General features: G+C 39.0%; 1 protein-coding gene across 1 annotated transcript; it reads right to left on the bottom strand.

Moving 5' to 3' along the window:
- Nucleotides 1–4144: 4144 nt before the first annotated feature.
- Nucleotides 4145–18346, bottom strand: LOC102786927 (alpha-tectorin-like). Its single transcript, XM_087844637.1, has 24 exons — nt 18301–18346; nt 18160–18183; nt 17364–17479; nt 14397–14675; nt 14200–14295; nt 13891–14056; nt 13240–13640; nt 12576–13152; nt 11901–12484; nt 10522–11074; nt 9831–10429; nt 9244–9401; nt 8617–9017; nt 8253–8449; nt 7679–8074; nt 7308–7591; nt 6773–7050; nt 6535–6654; nt 6214–6398; nt 5944–6104; nt 5409–5660; nt 5094–5253; nt 4889–4991; nt 4145–4791 (listed from the first exon to the last, which is right to left on the bottom strand). The coding sequence occupies exons 1-24, from the start codon at nt 18344–18346 to the stop codon at nt 4661–4663; spliced, it is 6267 nt and encodes a 2088-aa protein (XP_087700763.1). The 3' UTR covers nt 4145–4660.
- Nucleotides 18347–20348: the final 2002 nt, after the last annotated feature.

Raw genomic sequence — 20348 nt, 5'->3', positions numbered from 1 at the left:
CTTCATTAAAAAGGGAAAATTAATTTTTTGTTTAATTTATAACCTAAGTGCAGAGCTAAATTCAGATGAATCTGTTGAATCTTGATGTAATATTAGTTGTGAGTCTCTCACGCTCATTTGAGACTGCAGGGGACACCCAAGGCGTTATATAGTTGGGGATATTTACCTAGGAAATGTAATCAAATACTCCATCAAAGGATATTCAGAGAAGAATGATGTCAGTTACCATCACCATGGTTAATAGTCAAGCAGTAACTTTAACAACCATAGATACAGATCTCAGACAAAGGGTTTACTGCTGACACAGTAAATCATTCTCAAAATATTAGTGATGGTAAACACTGTACTCACAGTCAGGAAGAGGGAGTGAAGGAAGATAAAATGGTTTTTCCTCATTAAATTTGGTGCATGAAGAAAATCGAGAAGCTCTGGCATCTTCTTGTCCATGTTGACTATACAAAACAGAAACTCCAGCTGTAGTGTTTGCTGCTGCACCCAGGCAGTCAACACTTGTGGGTTACAAAAAAATGAATGTTAACACTTATTAAATTCTTAGAATCAATTGTGGGTGGACTGATGTCTGATATCACCTCACATTTCTTCTTCTGCACCTCCTTATATAGAGATGACTCTTTTGCAGGCAAGACTCCCACTGCCATGACCTGCCCTGTCAAGGATCTGGTTCATCAACCCAGCATTTTAAGTTATTCTGTATTTGGTTCTTTCTTTGGTTTATTGTTATGTTTAATAACTTTATACAGTTTAGTCTTGAGTTTAGTTCTTTTTCATGTTTCTAAGGTCATTTGTATTTCTGGTTCATGTTTTCTTGTCTTTGTCTCCTATTTATGTGTCCTATGAGAGTCCATCATGTCCTCTGTGTATGTTTTCCGGTTTGTGTCTCTCGCCCTTTGTGTCGTAGTGCTCTGTCTGTGTTTCATTTCCCACTCTGTCGCTCTCCATGTCTTTGTGTTTTGTCTCTATCTGTTCCCATGTTCCCCTCCTTATGTTTTTTGTCTCTGCAGTCTGGCATGGACTCTCGTTCTCCTTTCCTCGTGTCAAGTTCCTACATCTTAGTCATGGTCTCAGTGTTACTTCCTGTTTTTGTTTTTTTTACAGTCTCGTCCTGCGTTCAGTGTGTTCAGTTTTGCTTCCCCTGTCTCATCATGTCTAATTCATTCCTGCTGTGTTCCTCATATGTTTCCACTGACCATGTCTTTCCTCATGTGTATATATTGTGTTTCCCCTTTTCCCTTGTTTATATGTCTCCATGCCTCAAGTGTTTGGGGATTTCCAGGTGTTCCAAGTTTAATGAATTTACTTTTCCCAGTTTAGGTTTTTGTGATTACTTTTTGTTTAGTTGGTTGTTTAATATTTTTTAAAAAATCTAGTTTGGCCTCTTCTCATCTGCATTTTGGGTCCTCTGACACTGCAGTGACATGCCCATGTTTTGGACTGCATTTGAGGGCCACATCCACATCAACATAACAGGTTTGGGTCCAGAGAGCATTGTTTAAACACCAGTGCTGATCATGCTCATTCCTGTATAACTACAGTCTACTAATCTTCTGACGGACGCTTTCAGAAGGATAATGTGTTTTCATAATGGGGTTTTCAGTGGTTTAATGTTTACATGACAGGGGTCAGAAACACAATGTACTTGAGCAGAAAACATTTTTTATTGTCCAGGAAGGAGAATGAAAATACCCAGGATTGGTGGAAGTTGAACATTAGATCAAAATCCAAGTGTTATCAAGCCAAGCCTTTTTTTGTTCCTAGTAAACTTGTTATGTCTTAAACATGCCACTGGATCCTCAAACAAAAGAGCACAGGCGTCGTTTATGATCAGTATGAATCAACATTTTACCACTGACATGTTCACTGATTGTGAAATGTGACAGCAGAGATGACAGACTGTGTGTAAAATTCCAAAAGTGAAAATCCTTTCCTTATGAATTAATGCATGTGTAAAGTGTAGTAAATTTATATGTCATTTGATACACAAAGAGGTGTTTAGGAGGGTTATAGAGTTAGTTATGTACCCATTTGGTGGTTACATGTTTTGATATTTACATGTTTGCACATTTGAATGTTCACACCTGCACTTTCAAACCAGTAATAAGTATGTGTTGAATGTACCTCGTTGTTTTCCCTGCATTTGTCCGAATATAGGATTTCCTGGCTTCTGAGTGGCCAGTGAAGTCTCATGGGGGCCGGATACAGGAAGTGTTTTTGTTGTTGAGGTGTGCGGTTTGGCTTGTCAGCGGTGGTTGGATGGGAAACACACTCAAATCAAAACACTCTTGTTGTTTTGATTTGCTACATAAATAAATTTGAATTGAATTACATTAAATTACAAACTCTAACTCCTGGAAAACTGAAATTGCTATTTTAAAGGCTTTTAACATTTAAAGTATTTTATAATACAAAGAATGGTGGATTTTCCCTTCAGTTGAACAAGTCTTTGTAAGCTTTGTAAGCGGCTGCATACTAACTTTTACTTGTCTTTTGATTTGTTTTGTTTTTTATTTTATTTTGTTGTAAAGAACTTCAGGGTCTCTAGGATGGGAAACAAGTCACAAGATATCTGCTTCAGTTACTGCACTCAAGCAGATGGATAACAATTTAAGGTAAAATAGCACAAAATCCTGATTCTGTTTCAAAACACAATCCATGAAACGTCCTGATGCATGCTTAATCATCCAGGTAAGTAAATGCCCAAAAGCTGATTCTGTTCATCTGGATGTAGCGTCTTCAGTGGGAGAAACGTTTTGTCACTCGTCCAAGTATTCAAGATACCATAAGTAAAAAACAAAAATGTGGGCCTTGTGCAGGTTGCGCAGCTCCTTTTGGGTACATTCCTCCTTTCATTCTTTCACTTTCATTTACTGAGAAATGAAACTAATATTAATCACATAGTAATCATAATCATCACATAATCTTTGTAATTTATCAGAATAAACAATAGCTTTGATAGAAATAACATGAAATGTCCTGGCAGCAATGATGACAATGGGATGTGGATAATAATTGTTTCTCTTATGTATTTAGGTCAGCAATTATTGCACAGCATTAGCCTACTTAGAGTAATAACAGGTTTAAAGCTGTGTGCAGGCTCAACCTATTCATTACTCCACCATTAAGTTGGCTTTCACCCAACCCAATCATTCCTGGCTTCCAGTCAAAGCACACCCAGTGCAGTATTTACACATCTACAGTTCCAGCACTCATATAATAAACTGAACGTGACATTGGTTGCTTCACTTGCAGTGCTTGTGTTGAAATCCTGAGAAAAGTTCAACTTTTCAAACACCAGTGCATGTGCTAGCTAGCCACGTGATTTTACCAATGGAAATATCATGAGAGGGCGCGACAGATAACTGTTAAACTTAATCACCATGTTGTAAATGAACAAAGTAAGTAAAAGGAAATTTGTCAGTGTTTGTAAAGTGTTATGAATGCCACAATCAAAACTTCTTCATGGGCAAAGCATCATTTACGCAGGTGGGTCTAATGTTTTTACTCCTGTAACTGTAATCCAAGATGATTTTCCCGATATTTTCCTTTCCTTCATGAGTTCTTGATTCTAATAATTAACCATAGTACGAATTTGTGTCCTGAATTTGTGGTGACAGCCCAATTTTTGTTGAACAGGGAAGGAGGAAAAATGTCTATTAATAAATGCTATCAAGCCAAGCCTCATATTATTCTTAAATAGGTCATTATGTCTTAAAGGTAACCATTGCAACAAACAAGCACAGATGCGCTTAACAATCAATGAGCAACAATTAAAACTATGTTATTTGGGAGATCATTTCTACTCTCAGTTTAGAATCATAAGCACAAATGTTTTAACAGATGAGTCACTGATTTGTGGAATTGTGACAGTAAAGATTGCATATTGTGTACAAATAGCTTTACTCCAAAAATAAACATGGATAAAAATCCATAACAGTATTGCGGGTTGCAGCTGGGTGCTAAAGATCAACTTCTAGGCCTTCTACTTCAATAACAGAATGACTAAGTGAGAATTTATTCAACAACACGTTTTACTGTATGATCTTACTGGAGATAAGAAATAGACATTGTTCATAATCAGATTTTTATTCAATGTTATGAATGATTTGTGATACATTTAGGCGATCATTCATTAACTTTTATTTCAACTGATAAAACGAAGCAAAAATAGTAATCATGTAATGATATTAAATTGTAGCTCAAACCGTAGGTACCCAGTTTATTGTACTTCACTTTGTACTATCACTTTATTTTGTAAATCCAAAGTAGTGTTGGTTGAGTTTCTGAGAGACAAGTATATGTGCACTAAATACTTTATTTAATCCTTGATTTGCCCTTGATTATACATCATTATTTTAATTATGATGTAGATTTAATTATAAAAACTCTCACACAGAAACCAAGAACAAGTTAATCTTATCAACAAACAGTGAATGCAACAAGAAGGTTAAAACTTTAATATCACACATATTTTATCCCATTTAGATTTAAAGCAAACTTACTGCACACCTTACCACAACTAAAGAAACACTCCTCAAGAAAAGAAAAGAGAACACTCAGATGAAAAATACCATTTAGAAGTAACTGAATAATGAATGATTTTCAAAGTATGGATCAATTTTGATCTCCAGAGTTTTGGCGGTTTCTAGACTGGAGTTTTGGGAGCAAACCGTTTGACCAGCAAGGTTACCAGCATGCTGGCTAGGATCAAACTGGCCACCAGGGCTAGCAGAGGTGTCACTTGGCTTTGGCCACTGTTTAATTGCATCACTGGGTCTGCAAGAGAAGAACCAAAGTTTACATTTACTTTATCCGTAAACTTTATGTAATCTATAAGAGTGCAAGGTGAAGAGACATGAGAGCTTCAATGTACCTCTGCTACCTGGCCTTGAAACAAGCGGTCCAAGTGAGATGGATGAAGTCTCATGGAAGGATGCATCCCTCCGAACTCGCCTGTGGTAACCCGGGTAACAGCGCTGAGAGAAAAAAAATGTTTATAGGCTTCTGCAGATTTAACAGTTTTTAAATTTATAAGGTAAGAATGAAAACCAATAAGAATTTAAAACAGTGGTACGTACAGCTGTGCAATTGTTGTGTCTCAAAAGACACAGGTGGACATTGCAGTGAATGTAAATGGATGAATAGTTGGTAAAAGTGAACATCCTGAAGGAGAATCGGGCCTCAATAGAGATGCCGTTCTGAATCAGCTCTACTGTTCCATCGGCTTTATTGGGACACCTGGAAGACAGGTAGATGTTTAAATATCCCAGATTATAAAGCAAAGCAGCAGAATTCATTATGAGGAAGAATTGGTGGAAAATCGAGGAGAGGTCTGTCTCGGGCTAATTCTTTCAAGTTTTTAATACAAGGTGACACTGCAAACGTGCTCTTACTCTGCAGTAATAAGATCCCAGCGGACGGGGTAATTTGGCATGTTGACTGGTGTGGCCCAGCAGGAGTCCAGAATGGTGGAGATCTGGCTTTGATCCACTCCTTCTGTTCTCACCGCCACATATAACCTCTGATCTATTTCCATTTGTATGTTTGTGTCACCGCTGAAGGGGAAGCGGAAGCCAGGGTCCTGGAAGGGGATCATTCTCAAGCTGTACTGTCCTTGACCGGTTGCAATCTTCTTCCTAATGATGCTACAAAAAACATAATAATACTACAAATGAGTTCATTATTAAATGATGAACATTATTAACATGCATGAACATCAAAAAGTGTAATGTTAATGTGCGGCAAAAATGACGTTCTCATTTTCATGTTATTTTTTGTCTCATTGTCAGGATTGTGATCTTAAAGCATCATCTTTCAAAATAAGTTCCCAAAAGATGCCTGAAGTGCACATTTAATTACATAAAACACTGGAATATGTAAAAATCGAATCTAAGTATTGTATATAATGCATAGGAGATGTATTGTTACCTTTCTACAGGATTGATGCCCACAGCCATAGACAGGGCCTGATTCAGGGCGTATTCGCAGCAGAAACGCAGATTGATGCTCCTCTGGCGGCTGATAAGTCTTCCATGAGGATCCACAAAACCCTGGACGATGTTCTCATACATGAAATGTGTTCCGTTGCTCTAAAATTAAAAAAAACTAAACATTACAAATTGAATATGATTGAATATGATGTTTTTTCCTTTTCACAATACATGACATGTATAATACCAGTGACTATCCATAATATACCCTGAGTGCTGTCCCACACAGATGATTGTCATTGTCAAAGTGGAACACCAGTCGACCATACTCAAGAGTCCCATTGCAGGATTCATCTCGGAGATGGAGGGCATCAGAGTGAAAGCCAGCCTCAAATAGCTGACAACGGGACACAGACATGGTGCCTGAACTACTGGCACAAGTGATGGCTGAGTCTGTTAATACAAGTTTAAAAAGAAGAATAAGAAAACAAATAACTAACAAATCCCATTTTTCTTGTACAAACTGCACTGCAGTACCATTGCCAATGACCCAAAAATAAAACAAGGTTTAAGTAGGAGCTTCCTTCACCATAGCTTTCATTGTTGCCTCGGTCATGGTGTTCATCACAGAAGCAGCCATAGACACCGTCCTTCTTACCACACCACTCGTACTCGGTGCAGTCCAGCTGTTCACATGGGTCTGACTCCTCTGCAGAAGAAGAGTGACAGGGGTACAATAAAAGAAAGCCAATCTTTCAAGAAAAACCTGTTAAGCTCTATCAAAAGACATCAAAAAGACATCACTTAATTATCCAGCACAAACTTACCACACAGTAAACCAGAGCGCCAGTCAGGGATGTCTAGCCCTAGAACAGAGCAGGTTTTCTCATAGGCTGAGACAGCAGAACACAGCATGCCATTGGCTGGAGTGTAGAGGCAGAGGTCGTAGACACAGGAAGAGAAAAATGGCTCAGGGTGAGAGTGCAGGTGACAGGCTCTGAATGGACCGGTGGTGTTGGTGATGACACTGCAGAGTTGGGAGTATTCTTCTCTAAAGGTGCAGTCATTCAGTCCATCGCCACTTCTTTGATCAGTAGACCCACATCTGGAAAAGACATTATATGTTTAACACTTTGGGAAATTTTGTGTACTTTGGTAAAATGTCCTGTACATCTACACTCCCAATTCACACTCAACACAACAGTACATTTATTATTTTTACTGGGATGTAATATATATGCTGTTGTCCTTAAATGTCCATAAAATCTTCTCATTCAAAGCAAGACATTATGTTATATTAGTTGATGATGGTCAACAAGACTCTATTTTTGGAATATCCTAAAGAAGTTCCAAACAGCTCACCCTGGTTGGCTTCTTGTTGACTTCCAGCTCTGTCCAAAGTCATTGTCATTTTGTGCCAGTGTGCCATTGGGTGAGACTTTGTCATCCCCAGAGTCGCCATTGAAGTTTCCACACATACCTGTGACTCTGTTTTGACGGTTTTGGGCGATTCTTACCAACAAAGTACTCTGGCCATCAAACTGGACCGCCAGGTCAAGTGCATCAACAACTATGTAGCTGCCTTCCCTTACCACCTGAGCTAAAGTTCTTGCAGAGGTGGGAAGAGACACTTCTCCACCATTTACCTAGAAGAACAAGAGTTATGAGAGACATGCAAAGTACCTGCTGTGAAGGTGTTCATATGAGCGAAACGTAGAAAGCTTAGTATTTACCGTTACTCTTTTATTGGGTCCGATCCTGATGTGCACACTTTCTGGATGATTTGAGAGATATATGTCCACTGCAGACACAAATGACACACGGTTGTTTCCACGGTGATTGTTGGTGGCTATCACTTGGAACTGGGTTTCGTTAGTGCCATGGTTTGTGCTCTCAGTGATGATGTAGGAGCAAGTTCCCTGGAAATGAGCCACTGCTCCATCAAAGGTGATGTAGTGTGGATCCCCCCACACTGTGCAGGTGGACATGGCATCGTAACAGCCCAGCTGGCCGTCTCTGATGGAGCACTGTTGTGCAGGAGTGCAAGACTCAGCAGAACATCGCAGGTCATTTGGAGCGTGACATTCACATCTCTGTGAGCAACCGTCTGTCCAGAAGGACTCGCCAGCCTGTGTGAGAGAATATAACAAAAAGAGGAAGAATAACCACAGTTCATAGTAAAGCCTACCATGTATTTACTGTTGCCAAGCTGTCATTGTTAATTATCTGCTCAAATCATTTATGAAATTAAAACCTTTAAACTATATCCCTCTTTTATATAGCTCTATGGTTCTTTGTAGAACTTACATTATAGTAGAATCCATTATACTGGCAGCCACAGCGTTCCACTGGGACACAACTGGTTCCACTCTTGCGGTAGCCTTCGTCACAGAAACATCCCTCAGAGCAAGCCTGTTCACAGGTGGTATCATTACTGCTGGCACAGGTGTGGCCACAGTCAGTACCACACAGCTCATAATGGCTGTTGGCTGGACAGTTCAATGCTGAAAAATCAAGAAAGCAAAAGATGGATGTCAGGTGGTTAAAAAAAAACAGTCATGAAACTTAGACACCATATTTCAACACACTTACAAAAACAACAACAAAAAAGAAGCATTTTATTTTCTTGTGCTTGATACTATATCAGCAACACAATGCCAGGTTTACTCACCGCAGGTGGTATTTTGTCTCCAAGGGTAGATTTGAACATTAGCAGACTGACAGGCTCTAACATATGTTTCAAGAGCCCTGCAAAGGAGGTCATGACCTCGATTTCCTGCCACACACACGTCAAACACACAGTCGTTGAAATATGGTGCACGGTCCACCTTATCGTGGCAGAAACTGAAGGGGCCATCAGCTGCCTGGATCACCTCACATTGATCTCTAGCGGGCTGTTCATTGGGACATCTCGGACATGATGAGCCGCATCCATCACTGCAGGTGTAGTTTCCTGGGACCTTCCAGGCTCTCCCAAACTCATCTGGAGATGTGACTGTTATTCCTGATGGGGTGTAGAAGTCATCATTTGAATTTCCATTGAAGTTTCCACAAAGTCCACATGTTTTTCCCCTTTTGATGAGAACAGTAAGATAAAACAGATTCATTGGTTTTACTGTAGGGAGGATTATCAATCTTATGGCACACCCCAAAAACCATTCTGAGCCAAATAAAATCTTGTACATTCGAATTATGTTATAAAAGTGTGGTAGTGCACAACTATGAACACTTTTAAAGGTGTGAGTGTGTGAATAATTGCAACACCAGCTGATTTTGAGCGAAGATGAATGGCAGATACCTGTAATTTGGAGGCACAGTGATAGAAACTGTACTCCATCCATCGTATATGACGCTTAAGCCAAAATCAGTGCGGACAATTGTTCGAGATCCACTGGCAAAGATAGATACTCGACTTCCATTCAAGAGAATTGGTACATTCTGTGTTATTCCATTTACCTGGGACATTGGAAGAACAATTTAGGAAAGCCAAAAATATTTAATTTTATTCATATGCCCTTTATCCGTAGTCATATGTCAGTACTAAACAAATGTAATAGCAGCGCAATGACCAACAGCACATGGCAATTATTTACCAAGGATCTCTCACATTTGGTTATTTTTTATTACTGTCCCTACAAGTGTAAGTGATAGCTCATTGTTAAAAATAAACTCAGTGAGGCTCTTTAGTGAAGAAATTGAAGTTTCCAGACTACTTTCTCTTTAACGTTCCTTTACAGCAATTTTGTGTTGTCCATTTTCTAACAATACTTTGCAGTTAAGTGGAGGTCTCTCTCATGGTAGGTTCATCTGCAACTGTCTGTGGCTTTAAATTTTGCTTTTTAAGATGTAAAATATGAGTAATTGTTCAGAAACAGTTCCGCTCACCTCTACCATACCCCTGTTGTATCTTGACATGTGCACATGATAGCCCCACACATTCACGAAAACTTCTGCTGTGACTGAAACTGGCAACCCATTCAATGCCTCATTCTTAGCTTCCACAGAAAACTGATTCAGCTCATTAGTGGCATTACATAGGGTCACCAGAACATAGCGACATGTTCCTTGGAAGTCATAGGCCTTACGATCAAAGGTGAAATAGTGAGGGTCTCCAGAGGCAGAGCAGGTGCCAGAAGGGTTGGGATGGCAGCCAAACCCGCCCTCCACCACACGGCAGGACTCCTGGGGCCCACAGGAGTTGGGAGTACAGTGGACGTTCCCTGTAGCGCCGTTACAGGTACACAAGCTCTGACATTGTTCACCATCCCAAAACTGCTCACCACTTTCGCGATAGCGTCCTTGATGATAGCATCCACAAGATGTTGGTGGAACGCACTGGTCGCCATTGAGGATAAAACCATTGTTACACTGACAGCCCTCCTGGCACACAGTATCACAGGTGAAGGGGAAAGAGAGGCTGGGGCAAGCAGAAGGACAAGAGGTTCCACAGAGTTCATAATGGCTGTTTGATGGGCAGGTTAGTGCTGGAGAAAAACAAACAGGTTAACATAAAAAAGCATTTTTAAGCATTTGGAGATCATGGCTAGAATTACTTCAAAAACAAGTGAATTCTTACCACAGCCAGTTGCATTTCTCCATTGTCCTAAGGCAACACCCTTCTGTTGACACATTAGTGCATAATCTTGTAGGACGTCACACAGAGTTGATGCTGGATTGTTAGAGCCCCTCATGATCTTCACACATACATCCACCTGCTGCCTTGGGTCAACCACAGACCAACAGGGTACAAATGGCCCATCTGGTGAGCTGAGAATGCCACAGTACTCACTAGAATTAAAATCGGTCCTAGGATCATGACCTCTGCTTTCCACGCAGTGAGCAGCCAGAGAGCCATCTCGCCAGCTGTCTCCAAATTCCTGAGAACTGTTCACCAGGACACCATTGGGTGTGCGGAAGTCATCATGCGGGCGACCATTGTAGTTACCACAGAGTCCACCCAGTGAACCGCTGTAGACACCAGGAGCAGTGACACGGACAAAGTGAGGCCAGACTGTCTGCACAGTTACACCAAAGGAGGTGCGAATGATGACACTGCGCAGGTTGCTGTAGAAAATTTGGATTCCATTGGACCCTGCGCTGAAAGGCAGCCTGATCACCTGACCAGCCACCTAAAAGGCGTTAAAATAGTCAGTCATAATAATTATAATAACACTTTCAAGTAAAGACCATTTTGTTAATGATGTTTCCATCTGTCATTTCCCAATAAGTCCTAAGCTTGGTACTTATTGTAGAATATAGTAGATAATAATTTTTTTACCAAACAACCAGTTTAGAGCTATTATATTAGATCATTTTTATTTGTAACAATTTCCAGATTGACTCTTAGAGCTAACTGGTCTTCCTTAATGTAGCTCCAAAACTCTGCAACGAACTGTTCTGTCTATCTTACATCTTGACTGTTTTAATTTATTATGCTTTAAAGTGCTAACTGTTTCAACTGCTTCAATATACACCACTATAATCAACATCTGTTGTATTTACTATACTGTGGTACTATAAAAATGTCATACTATAATGATCATATGGAAGCCTGTGATGTGATGGTCTGTTTAAATGAAGGAGTATATCAGTAGGACAAATTGATAGTTAGTTAAATAACATCATACTAAATTAAAAAGTAAAAGTAAAATGAATATTGAATATAAAATGAATAATTTTGGTACACTATAAAGGAATTCATTCTTATAAGGGAAAAAAAAACCTCAAAGCTAAGTGACAGTATTTAAAGGTAACCTTTCCTATTTCAGATTTTCTGGTGTAATATTCTGGTTACAATGAAAACAACAATGTAGAATAATGTCCGCATAAGTACAGAGTGATCTCTACTTAATGATTCCCTATTATTAGTAGCTTATCTGCTTGTGTCAACTTTTTTTTGTGTGTCTTTCATTATGACACATTAAAATGACTTTTAATTGTATTTTTGTCATTTACCTGAACTTTGCCGTTTATTTCCATCTCAATTGAGACCTGTGTCCCCTCTGCCTCAAACTTTAGCACATTGGAAAAGTCTAGCTGGCCTCTTGGCACTTTTTCTGCTGTCACCGTGAAGTTTGGGTGACTGGACAGTCCCATAACTTTGGCAAGTGTCAATCGACACGCCCCAGGATAATGGTATGTCAGTCCATCAAATGTCTGATATGACCCCGGGCCTCTGATCCAGCATGTTTCATAGCTATTTGGTCTGCATCCTCTTTCTCCATCCTCCACCCTGCATGATTCAAATGGCCCACAACCATGAGAGTGGCAAGTCATGGAGCCATAACTGCAGCTACAACGTCTCCCACAGTTTTCATCTAGTATTACAGTTTGTCCAGAGCGGTAGTAACGGCCCTCAAAGCTGCAGCCACACTCAGCATGAGGGACGCAGACCCCACCACTGAGGATGTAGCCTGAATCACAGATGCAGCTTTCCTGCAGAGGGAGAGGACAGTTGTGGGTGGAGTTGCGATTGAGACAAGTAGCTGGACATCCTGTGCCTTCAGACTCAAAGTGGCTGTTGGCTGGGCATGGGATTTCTAGAAAGCAGAGAAAAAAATTGATTTTAGCATCTGTGGCATTTTAATAAAATTATATTATGAATTAATTTTTAAAAATTGGTTAATATACCACAAAAGCCGGTTCTCCTCCAGCTTTGCAGCCGAATATTATTTTGTTGACACTGACTTGCATACACACTTAAGGCTTGACAGAGAATAGGTTGGTACCCTCCTCCTACACACAGATCATACAGACAACTGTCCGCAAAGGACTGTGGAGGAAGTTGTTGATGGCAAGCAGCAAAAGGTCCAGAACTACTGCGGAGGATACCACAGTGGTCAGTGTTGCTGTACAATGCTGTCTGTTGTGCAGTGCAGCCAGCACAGGCCAGACCTCCACACTGTGCCTCACAACCAGGCTCATCATCCCCAGATGCTCTCCAGCTGTTAGCAAAAACCACATCAGAGCTCACTAGCTCGCCCTGGCGTGTGCGAAAGTCATCTTGAGGTTGATTGTTGAAGTTTCCACAAAGACCGCATGTTTCATTCTGATAAGTGTAGGGCAAGCTGATCTGGACATGAAAATTTGTGTCATAAGACACCAATAAACCAAAGTCAGTGCTGACGACCACAGAAAAACCTGACTGATAAACTTGCACGGTGCCATTGCTAAGGGAGAATGGAGTGGATGCAAAGTTCCCGTTAACCTGTAAAAAAAAACAGCAAATATATCAAGTGAGAAAAGTATATCTGGTTATAAAGGGTAGAATTTATCCAGAATCAAAATGACCAACCTTAGCCTGACCACGACGTCCTTTGACAAGCTCAATTGTGTCATTGTAGACATGCACTTTCACCAGTCGTGTCCAAGAGACTCGAGTACTGCCTCTGTGCTCATTTTTGCCTTCTACTCTGTAGTAAGGCAGTCCACTGTTACATTGCTCAGAGAGAACATACGTGCAAGTGCCCTGAAAGTGGAACAGTCGGTTATCAAAGGTGTAGTAATGGGGATCACCACTTATGGTGCAAGCGCGTCTCTGCACTGTCTGGCAAGAAAACTGGAAGGAAGTTTGCTGGCAGATCTGTGAAAAGGAGCACGGCTGGTTGCGGCACTGCAGGCCTGTTGAGGTGCATGTGCACCTCTGTGCACAGGTCCTGTCACTCCAGAAGGAATCACCAAGCTGCACTGGTAAACCTTTGAAACAATAGAAAAATGAATACTTTACATTTTTTTACTTCAACTCGAAGAGATTCTTACTACGCAAACAGTGTTAATTTTTAAATTTTAGGATTTATTTTTGTTTATTGTTTTCACAGAGTGAAGATCAAAAAATGAAGGGCTAGAGAGGGGGATTGTTATTTAATATAATAACATTCTTCTCATAGAATTCTCGTAGAATTTTGATCAGCTGGCTATGATGATCGTTCTCTAGTTCAGGTCTTACTGTTGAAAGTACAGCCTCTTGATCCATGGTCCGTCCTGAAGGCCCAGCGACCGGGCACATGGACATTGCTGCTGAGACGGAAATTTGAGAACTGTCCTGTTGCATTTCCTGAGAATGATCCAGGGATGGAAAAATGGTGAGCAGAACTGACTGTGTCATATCCAGCCTGAAAATGACATGTCACACTGTTAAAAATAATTGCATGGTTATTTTGTATTTATATATCCCTGCATTTAACTTAAAGTAAGAGATGGCCACAAAAACTAAAAATATATGTTTTTACTATATTATATTTTAAATGGTACCAACCTGTATAGAATATGTTGTGTAGGCTATTTGCCCATAGTTCATCAGCACAAATGAGTACTGGCCACCCGATATCAGGACAGCTTGGACTGTTGTTTGCTGAAAAAAAAGCAACTTCTTGTTTTTAAAGTATATATATTCATAGGTATTATAACCCTATACTTCATATTGATTGCATAATTTAGTAAGAGGTGACTTACTGTTCCACTCGTTGGAAAATAGGCAATCTGATACCAAGTTGCAACAAAGACCCAGTTTGCATTAAAATTGAGTCCTGGAAAGTATTGATTAATGTCCCGTGTAGCTTGCTGGAGAACACTGCCACTGGTGTATTGGTCGTAGTAGATCTGACCATTTCCTCTGTTGTCTAAATCTGTCCAGAATGGAGCGATGATGTCTCTGGATCCATACATTGGAAACAGTTGCGGGGTGTAGCTATGCCATGATGCATCAAAGGTCAGATGCCCATTGTGGTTTACCTAGAAAATAAAAACATTCTTGTAAGTCAAAACCAGTATAAATTAGGTATCAACTGTAGGCACTTCAGACACAGGTGTTGATCACTTGTTATTAAAATGGTGGATCTGATATCACTGTGTTGGTCTTGTTCCTGCATCATCATAGTAATATTGGTCCAGGATCAATATTACAACTGACCAGTCACATTGTTGTAATATTATGTCTTTGTAAGGAAATGTAAGGATGTGTATGTAATGTAAGGAAAAAACATTTTAATAAATACATTGTCAGGGTTAAGCTTGCTGTTGGCCAAATTTATGTTACTTTTTGATTTGCAAGTGATAGTTTTTAATAGCATTAGCCAGATTCTTGACTAATGCAAACTCAATTTTCAGACATGCTCATCATCAGTTGCGATGTTGGCCCTGGACGAGCATTATTATGATGATATAGGAACAGCACCAACACAGGGATATCAAATTGTACCATTCAAACCTATACTATACCTGTAGTGTAGTATAAATAAATAGAGGAAACAATAATCACTCACTGACGGCGTAATGAATCAGATTCACAAAGATGAACAAAATACTTTTGACTTATTAAAAACATTAAATCTCAAAATATAAGTTGATATTTAAGTACTCTATACCTAGTTTGCAACTATAAGGATAATGTTAGCTTTGTGCTAGCCATTTCTCATATTTATACTAGTTTAGTTAGCTGGAGATGAAATACCATTGCTCATTTTCTGACTCATCCACATTCCAGTATAAGAGATTGCTTACTGTCAAAATGCTTTAGTTCAATGCCCAGAACAAACATGAGCTAGCTTAATGATATAATTTATAGCAACAAAACTTTCATTATGTATGATGTATTCTAATGTCATTGTGTTGCTAGCAAGTGTCTAATAACAGGTTAAAATTATTCATTTCAAATGTTTATGTACCTACAGTACCTTAGAAAAGCATCATTTTCATTTCCCAACAATAACATCGAATTTATATTCACAAAAATTATACATGATGTATCATTCCATGTACTAATTTACAAAGTCAAGAACAATTTTGGGGGGCGGGAGTTTGTTTGTTTTTTGCCTGTCCCATTTGGTTCTTTAGCCATCAAAATTTCTATCTGAAGGCCAACAAAGATACCCTACAGATTTACTTTAACAAGTGGACCATCACGGCCTTGCCATAGTGGTCCATTTGATCCATCTTTGTTGTTATTATTTATTTCTTTTATTATATAAAATAAATAAATAATAATAATAATAAATATGTTAAAGATGGGACAGACATGGCTGGGGGATAGGAAAGGGAGGAAGGAAAAGAAAAAAGCTATAGCCCTGTCCCCCAAGACATGAAGCAGGCATGGAGGAGATCCAGGCCCCAGAGTGCGAGAGCCCAAGAAGGACCATTGGAGGGGCATCCATGTCACCCTCCTGGGAAAAGCTGAGGAGACCCCAGACAAGGGGTCACCCAGCAGCCACAGAGCAGAAGCCAGAGGGGGCTGCAGTGACGTGCCCGCGGGCTCTGCCGGCAGCCAGCTGTGCCAGAGTGAATCAAGCCACAGGCCCAGAGGCCTGAGGGCCCCCAACCCCTAAGAAGGACCCGACTGAGCCCCGGGCACCCAGTCCCAGATACCTAGAACCACCAACGCACCGACGCCTGGAGGCATCAGCTACCGGCAGGGAGTGTGGCGAGGGGAGATAGGCCTCCTTCCCAGAGAGGTGGAGTCTAAGTCCCGACCTGACATATAGACACAGACGTACAGGCACACACTGACACAAACGTGCATTCCCTCCCTTATGCACACATACTAATACTCAGCACTCACCTAATGTGAAGACAAACACTAATGGACACTGTACACACAATCACAACCCCCAACCATACTCTATATCCCAGGCCCAGGTGCCCTCGCCCCACAGGGGGAAGCCGCACCATCTTGCACTGCAGTCATGTATAATTAACTGTATGCAACAACAAACTCTGACAGCACTTTAATAGTGTCTTTAATAGTGACTAAGAATCGCTAACAATTTGGTAACCTATTGTGATTCATAAAGTAAGCTTTTGGTGGAAAGGAATGACACCCTGCATTAACTTGCTACCTGATATGTGGGTGTGCAGAGGTGGCAGAAATACCAAACAGTGTTTGGTCTCCACACGTGGCAAAAGCTGAAAGATGTTCAAAGAGTGACCTGATGCACACATGGGTATATATGCACACATTAACATGTGGGACTCTTACTAAATAGCTGCCTTTGTCAAACTATGTGAGTTGTCCCCTGGTGGTCATTAGGAAAAAAAAAAAATTGAAGGAACATATTGCGAGCATTGACTTCACTTTCAGACCCAAAAGCTACATCCAGCCATCTTTTTTTGCAGTCTACGATAAATCATCACTGCTTTACAGCTACATTTTCCTTGTAAGTAATTATTGGTCCTACATTCCACCACACAGAAGCATTCAACTATTTTTTATATATTTTGGTACTGGATGTAGTCAGAAAGTAATGTAGAAATTGAACATACATTATTACTTTCATAACAGCGAATTTTCTTTTCGTTTTCTTTTTCATTTCATTTTCTTTTTTAAGCATGTACAATTCAGCTCTGTGGTTGTAACTGATTTGTAACTGAATTTAAAATGCAGATGTATAAAATAAAGATGTTTTTTCCAAAACATAATTTACTTACATAAATCTGATTATACGACTGTCCAAAATACAGGAAAGCACGCTGTAGGACAATAAGAGGAGAACTTCCATCGTCTGAAGCAGCGCTTATTGTTCCAGATATTGGATAGAGGGTACCTTAAAAGAGTAAAAAAGGGATTTGCCCCATTATGCTGCAGTTTAAACACTGTATCCTACAGATACACTGTCTCAATAAATACAACCCCAATTCCAAAAAAGTTACTGTCAAAAAGGTAACTAAAAATACATTGAAGTTATTTGCAAATCTCAGAAACTTCAATGTATTTGAAATTAAACACACAAACAGTTTGAACTTAGAACTGTACCATTAACAAAATATATTGGTTCATTTCAAATTTGATGGCAGCAACAAATCTTATAAAAGCTGTGATTCTAAAAAGGAAAAAATGAAGGAACACTTTGCAAATCGTTGTTTAGATTCCAATTCCATTACTTTATTTTGGAATTAGGGTTGTACAGCATGAAGAACCAGAATAAATCCTTTTGAAAGCATTTTGGCCTGTCATAGCAGGAAGAATACATCAGAACACAAAAACAGAACACTATAGAACTAAAAAAACAACAACCAACAAGGAGGTGGTGGCCTCAGACTGAACTCAGATCAGATTATTCTAAAAAGCCACCTGATGAGATAACTCTTATATTAAAATAAGCAGCTATGTGCAGCTAAAATTTTGATACCAGAGGAAAAAGTTTGGATTACTGTTAGTGTTTTCTGATAGATCTTCAAGAGAATGTTAATAAATTATAGAGAGGTGATCAAAGCTTTCACTTACTTGTTGTCTGAGGACTCACATGACCTATCACAATAAGCACGTGTTTGAATACAAATCTGAGAATCCTCACATTGTTAAACAGCAATAAGCTAATCAATACAACAACAATAAATCATTAGGCTGATTTTATTTAATACTCACCTATAATCACCAAAAGCAGCAAAAACAATGGGGTTTGACTCGCCATAACTCAAAATCAAACCTGCAGAATGAATATACATAAATAAAAAAGTGGGTATGCAACATGTATATGTACACAATTTGTTAAGTAGCTTATAGAGCAGAAGATGTTTTGAAGTTTAAATGTTGATGTGCACTGAAATACTCTCAGCTAATAATATAGGCATTACTGTGCAATATCAGTGAAATCTAAACATGGTGTAAAGGCTATCTTTGTTTCTTCTTGGAGTTCTCTATTTCTCTTATATCTAAAATAAGAGTCTGGATGGACAAGAGGCTGTTTTATGCGTCGGTTTGTGCAACAACGACGGTAAAACCATCGTGTCGATTCGCCATTCACTTGTTTTATTTCTCACAAATTCTCACAACAAAAGCACCATATCCCTTTCAGGCTTTTCAAAATAAAACATGTAATAACTATAAATGGCGCTAACACGTGGCTTTATAAATTTAAGCATAGACATAATATAATAGCACATAATAATAATATAAAACAATCCCAGAGAAGTCTGAAAATAATTTTTAGTTTAACCGAAATAACTTAATTACCTTGTCACGTCTTCTTTGGCTCATATACATCTCATGTGAAGCAACAGGACTCCCTGCAGCAATGCTTTTGTACTGCCAGCACTGGCAGAGTTCCAATAAATGTTCTTTGTCTTACCTCTAATGTGCACGAGACACTCACAAAGAACATTGTTTCCTCATAGCAATGAATCATACTTTTAAACATTCATTATAATAATCTCGAGTTATTGTGCACATTAAAAAAGAAGAAAAGGAGTTGTAATAATGTAACAAAGGCCTGAGTAAGGAATTATTTGTTTCAGATAGGCTATTCTTAGACAATTCAAATCTATATCGTTTAATCTGTCAAGTAAAAAAAAATAAATGCAAACAAAACAAAAAAAAGTTCTGTTTTTTCTTTTTATTACTTTTTTTATTGGTGTCAGTAACAAGTTGTGCTTCAAATCCCATCTGGAGGTCTTAAAACTATTGCAGAGACTGGTCTACATAGTTTTGGTTTTGTTTTCTTGGTTTTAAGATACCACACCTTCTATGGGAAATCTGCTTTCAGCACAATGTCCGAGAACAAAAAAAAAAAACCCAACATCAGTCATGCAGAACAGAAAACAAAATAGAAAGGTGTGCCTAACCATACCACATACGTCTATGTCAAGGTTGTTAACTAAAACTAAACTAAAACTAGATATGAGCAAACATTTAGTTAACTAAAATAAAAACAAACACTAGACTCCAAAATGTTTGCAAAATAACGGAAATGATATATGGAGTTGAAAACTAACTAAAATAAAATATATATATAGAGAGAGAGAAAGTTTTATTATTTGTTACTTTTGTAAAAATTCTATGAAAAGGCTTTCATTTACGTGTTTATCGAGACTCTGAATGTCACTATTATCAAAAGGTTCTGTATTTGCATTGTAACATTTTCCTAAATGTTGCCTATGACATATACCATACATACAGTAATCATTAAAAAGACTAAAACTGATGCTGACAGTAATAACAACTAAAATTAAACATTTTTATACAATAAACGAGTACGTAACCTGACTTAAAAAAAAATACAAACAGAATTAAAATAAAAACTAATTAGAATATCTGGATTTGTGTGTGTGTGTGTGTGTGTGTGTGTGTGTGTGTGTGTGTGTGTGTGTGTGTGTGTGTGTGTGTGTGCACGTGCGCACGCATTGATTGACATAGGCAGCTATTTAGTAAGAGTCCCACATGTTACAGTCTTTTCTGAATGCTTAAACCCTAACTGTGATTCTTATGGCATAATTTCTAAAACTATTAATACTTATAGCAAAACCACTCACTGAGTTTGCAAAACTAAAAGCACAAACACTGCTTTGCACTCAATTTGCCATTTTGCAACACACACTTTGCAAAACTGTAGGTGCAATCCACTGCACAGCACTCTTTTTGCGGAACTGTAAACACAACTCACTGCTTTACACTCAATTTCAAAATGATCAACACAC

Source organism: Neolamprologus brichardi, chromosome 8 (genome assembly GCF_056152115.1).
Source record: "Neolamprologus brichardi isolate AB-2024 chromosome 8, ASM5615211v1, whole genome shotgun sequence".
NCBI classification, from domain to species: Eukaryota; Metazoa; Chordata; class Actinopteri; order Cichliformes; family Cichlidae; genus Neolamprologus; species Neolamprologus brichardi.
Note: the sequence above shows the minus strand (reverse complement) of the source record. Positions and strands in the feature narration are given on the sequence as shown.